This window comes from Salmo trutta, chromosome 19 (genome assembly GCF_901001165.1).
Source record: "Salmo trutta chromosome 19, fSalTru1.1, whole genome shotgun sequence".
NCBI lineage: Eukaryota > Metazoa > Chordata > Actinopteri > Salmoniformes > Salmonidae > Salmo > Salmo trutta.
Window position 1 is genome coordinate 37628039 of NC_042975.1, and position 5123 is coordinate 37633161.

Genomic DNA, 5123 nt, shown 5'->3' on the forward strand with positions numbered 1-5123 from the left:
CCGGTAGTTCTAGATTGCTAAAGACCATTTATACCTTTCAAATTCATTCAAAGAGGGTGCTCAATCTAGAATCATTTCCCCAACAAAACATTTAGTAAATACTTTCCTGACTGACAATGTCTTTCATTTAAGTCATTTAGCAGACGGTCTTATCCAGAGCGACTTACCTTTGACATTGTCAGACTACATGGCTCAGACTACATGGCTAATATAGCTCAATTGAATTGTTAGTACTGGAATATGTCATGCTCTATATAGCTTCAGTTACACCCTCAGTATATATATATATATATATATATATATATATATATATATATATATATATATATAGACTGAGGGTGTAACTGAAGCTATATAGAGCATGACATATATATATATCATACACACCGAGTGCACAAAACATTAGGAACACCTGCATTTTACATTACAGACTGAACAGGTGAACACTAAGATCCCTTCTTCTTCTGTGGGTTTTATGGCAGACTACAAACCAAAAACATGTATTGCTGCCACCAACTGGACGGGTTGAAATCAAAACAAGGTAAAAAGAAAACCCATATGTGATATGGAAACTAACTTAATCCACCCAAATAAAAATGTACATTGACAAAACAAAACTCCCACTTCATCCTTATTTCAATTCTCCATATCTCCCTTCTCAGGTTCTAGAGTACGGCTTGTGACAATATTCCATGTAACTCCTTTGCCGAGAAATCTTTCAGCCCCAGGAACCGCTCTGCCTCTTCCACAATGATTTCTATCTTCCTGGACCTTCTCTCCACCTTGGCAGTGCCATTTATCACCATAGCTATAAAGACCACAAAGTCCACCTTATTAACCTTTAAAAAGGTCAGGATCCTGCTGGTGAAAGTCAACCCCTGCAGCCAGCAGTATCCACCACCATGGACTCTTCAAGTGCACCATTCACACCCTCAACCCTTTTAACAGCAGCTGCATATTATATGCTCTGGACAGCCCTGACTTTGGCCACCTCGTTCTCTTTCACCCTTGTGGGGCATTTGAAAGATGTGGCTTCATGGTTCCCACAATTACAAAGTCACATTTTCATCACTTTTATAACACATATGATCTTTTCCACAACTTGGACATCTCAGCTTCTCCCTTCTGCAAACACTTGACACATGACCAAAAGCTTTACAATGATCACACTGCATTGGTTTTGGGATAAATGCTCTAACTCTGTAGTTAACATACACTAACTGCACTTGAGTAGGGAGACACTCCATATCAAAAAACAGATAGGTTTAACTTTTTCTTTATTCACCACACAATTCATCCGACGTACATCAATCACTCCAGGAATATTTTTTCTCTCTTCAAAATCTACGTCCTACAAGACACCAGACATAATCCCCTTGAGGGGTGCCCTGTTCCTAAGAGATACACACAACACTTCAAACTTATCAAATTGGGTGAGACGCAGCACACGTTTCTTCTGATCCTCAGAAACACAAACAAATCAAAACCAGCCCGCGTCTCGGGATCCTCACAGCCTTAACTCTACCCACCAGTTTGGATATCTCAAATGGATTCAAGCTTGGTAATTCGATCAGCTGCTCCCCATTTACAAACCGTACTACTACAATATATGAAGTGACATTCTCACTGTACTCTACTTTTCTCCGTTTTCCTTTCTTTTGGACAATATTCCAATTCTCCTTGATTCTAGGCCATTAGATTCAGGATCCACTTCATCATCCGCTTCCGCCATCTTTACAGCTATGATCCCTTATCGATGGCACCTGTTAAATTCACTTCAAATCAGTGTAGATGAAGGGGAGGAGACTGGTTAAAGGATTTTTAGCCCTCGAGACAATTGAGACATGGATTGTTCCTAAGGGCTGCAGGTAGCCTAGTGGTTAAGCACGTTGGGAAAATAAGCTGTTTATAAACCCTGAGCTAACTAGGTGAAAAATCTGTCGATGTGCCCTTGAGCAAGGCACTTATCCCCAATTGCTCCTGTAAGAGCGCCTGCCAAATGTATACAATTGTGTATTTCTGCCATTCAGAGGGTGAATGGTCAAGACAAAAGGTGTAAGTGCCTTTGAACAGGGTATGGTGGATGCCAGGAGCACTGGTTTGAGTGTAAAGAACTGCAGAACTAGGGTTTTCACACGCAACAGTTTCCTGTGTGTATCAAAAATGGTCCACCACCCAAAGGACACCCAGTCAACTTGACACAACTGTGGGAAGCATTGGAGTCAACATGGGCCAGCATCCCTGTGGAAGCTTGACACCTTGTATAGTCCATGCCCTGACAAATTGAGGCTGTTCTGAAGGCAAAGGGGGGTGCAACTGAATATTAGGAAGGTGTTCCTAATGTTTTGTACACAGATATTTGTATATAAGTGTAAAGCACCTTGAATGTAATTATATAATACTTTATCATACATTCATAATGTTTAAAAATAAAATACATATTTTCTGATGCAAAATTAGTTCAAGACATTTTAATGGTTGTCATTTCTACTGCACATTCTATTTTATGCTGACATTGCAGTATTACAAAAAATTCCACACATTATGGAAGAGGGATAAAACAAGAAAATGAAAAACATGATTGCATAATTGATTGAAAAAACATTGAGAATAAACATTACACAACTATTCTCAAATTCAGGACAAATGTGTACTATTTCAACATCACTATGAAATGTTTTGCAAAAAGTAAGCATTATGTTTCATGTAGCAAAAGCATAGGGACAATATATGCTTTCTCAGAGATGCATAGCAATTGTTGGGACTGATTTGTATTGCAAGAAGTTTATCATGCTTGATGGCATTTCCAGATGGTCAATGGACTGGATTCTGTTGATCTTCCTGAGGTATCCTCGGATGGCAAGTCGGCACTGTGATACAAGGGACTTGGGAAAACCTAGCAAAAATAACAACTGAATGAGTTAGTTAATAAAAAAATACCTGGTTATTACACATACATAGATTCAATAGTCTATTAAAATAGTCAAATGCTGCTCTGTCAGCAAAGCAGTTCAGTACTGTATTGTACTATCAAGTAGCAATTCAACAAACAAAAAAAACAGATGCTTGTTTAATGTCAATAAAAGCCTTACCAGAAATCAATAGGAGAAAACCAACGTTAATCAACAGCATAACTCCTGCATTACCTCTTTCTTGCAGCAGCAGCTCCACTGCCTCATTCTGCTTTGTGGACTTTTCTATGATGAGAGTGGGGAGGTAGACATTTGCACCAAAGTCAATCAAAAGTTGGATGTACTCCACCCCACAGCCATGTCTGAGGCACATTTCAAGCACGGTCTTAGGCTGCTTGATTTTACTCAGTAGTTTTGCATCTGTGCAGTTGTAATTTGGATCAGCCCCATAGAGAAGCAATACTTTAAAGCAGTCTAAGTGTCCATACACAGCAGACAGATAGAGGGGACCACTAGAAACACTGGCACTTGAAGTAAACAGCAAGACTTTGGATCTGGAGTTGACCTCAGCACCATGTTTAAGAAGTTGCTTCAAAATCTCAACATCCCCTTCCCTGGCTGCAGTCAGGACCGGAGAGCAGTTGTTATACAAGCTGCCATTGGGGTTAGCACCTGCCCTGAGGAGGGCTAAAACACAGTTGAAGTATTTCCCACAGACAGCTGTGAAAAGTGGGGTCTGAGCCTTCACATCTAGACAGTCCACCTCTGCTCCGTGGGCCAGCAGAACCTGCAGACACCTGAGATGACCTTTAGATGCAGCCATTCGTAAAGGTGTTCTTGGGATACCCCAGCCGCTCCTACAGTTGATGAACTTTCTATACTTTTCTTGAGAGAGCAGCTCATCAAGGAGTCTGTCATCATTGTTGGACACTGCCTGATGGAGCAGTTGACCTTCACCGTTGTTGTCCTTTTCTTCTAGAATGTTTTTTAACTGGATCATAGAAATCTGTTTCGAAACAAGAAAAACACCATAATTAAAGCAATAATATCCATAATACACACACTGTTGGTTATACAAAATGATGAGCATTAACTAGTTATACTGGTAACATTTGTTGTTGTTTAAAGGCTGTTGATAGCTAGCTAACATTACCTAGCTAGCTATTTTTCTATGACGAAGTATACGGCAAACATTTGCACCAAAGGCAATCAAGCTAGTTAACGTTATGTACAACAATAGATGGAATAATCTTTGACAATAACTAAAGATTAGTATGTTTGCTATCAAATAACTATAAACACGAACTGCTGAAGAAGCTAACGTTAGTAGTTGACTTCCTGACTAACAATCCATATCCGATTATTCTGTGCGTAGAGATCATTTTAAGCCTAACACGAACCCTTTTCCTAACCTTATTATCCTAACCTGCTGCGTAAATTCTTCTAACCGACTACGAAAAAGTAACTTCCGGTCGTAGCTGTCTTCCACCTAGTCAGAACGGTGTCCACTAGTTACCACAGCCACAAAGTCAAAATGGTCTACATCGTAAAAATTCATGAAAACAAAAAATAGCTTTTTGGTATTAATTTAAGGTTAAGCATAAGATTAGGTTTAAAATCACATTTTAAGAAGAGACCAGTGAAAACCGTCCATCACCAAGCTTTGCGAGCTTACTAGCTAAGTTAGCTAGCTAACTAATACATGCCTATGCTAATCGATGCAGCTGTGTTATCTAGCTAGCTAGGGACAAGTCAACAACAAAGAAACTCATATTGTCCTTGTCAATACTTGTAAGACGAGACCATTTTCAAACAGTGACATGACTATCTAACGGGCAAACATTTGTTACCTTGACAGATGAACAACAGTCGATGTAGTGCTGGGCCGGGCCGTGTTGCGGTGACAGCAGTGAGCGCGCGCAGTGAGCGCGCGCATTCAAATCAAAGGAAATTTTATTGGACGCGTCGCGTACACATATTTAGTACATTTTATTTCGGGTGGAGCTAAATGTTTATGTTCCAAACTCCAACAGTGCAGTAATACCTGACAATACATGCAAATCCCATAAATAAAAATAATGGAATTAAGAAATATACGAACGAACAATGTCAGAGTCCGGAATATAAATATATGTATATGATGGTGTGTATAGACATTATGGGCAGTATATGAATAAAAAAAGATGCGTACCGCCGTAGTTATAAAGGATA

At 39.6% G+C, this 5123-nt stretch overlaps 1 protein-coding gene across 1 annotated transcript; it reads right to left on the minus strand.

The window, feature by feature from the left end:
* Positions 1-2456: 2456 nt before the first annotated feature.
* On the minus strand, positions 2457-4863 carry asb12a (ankyrin repeat and SOCS box-containing 12a). The gene is made up of 3 exons (XM_029700838.1): positions 4763-4863; positions 3147-3918; positions 2457-2896 (listed from the first exon to the last, which is right to left on the minus strand). Exons 2-3 carry the CDS (start codon positions 3910-3912, stop codon positions 2739-2741), a joined length of 924 nt encoding a protein of 307 aa, XP_029556698.1. The 5' UTR covers positions 3913-3918; positions 4763-4863; the 3' UTR covers positions 2457-2738.
* Between the last annotated feature and the right edge of the window lie 260 nt (positions 4864-5123).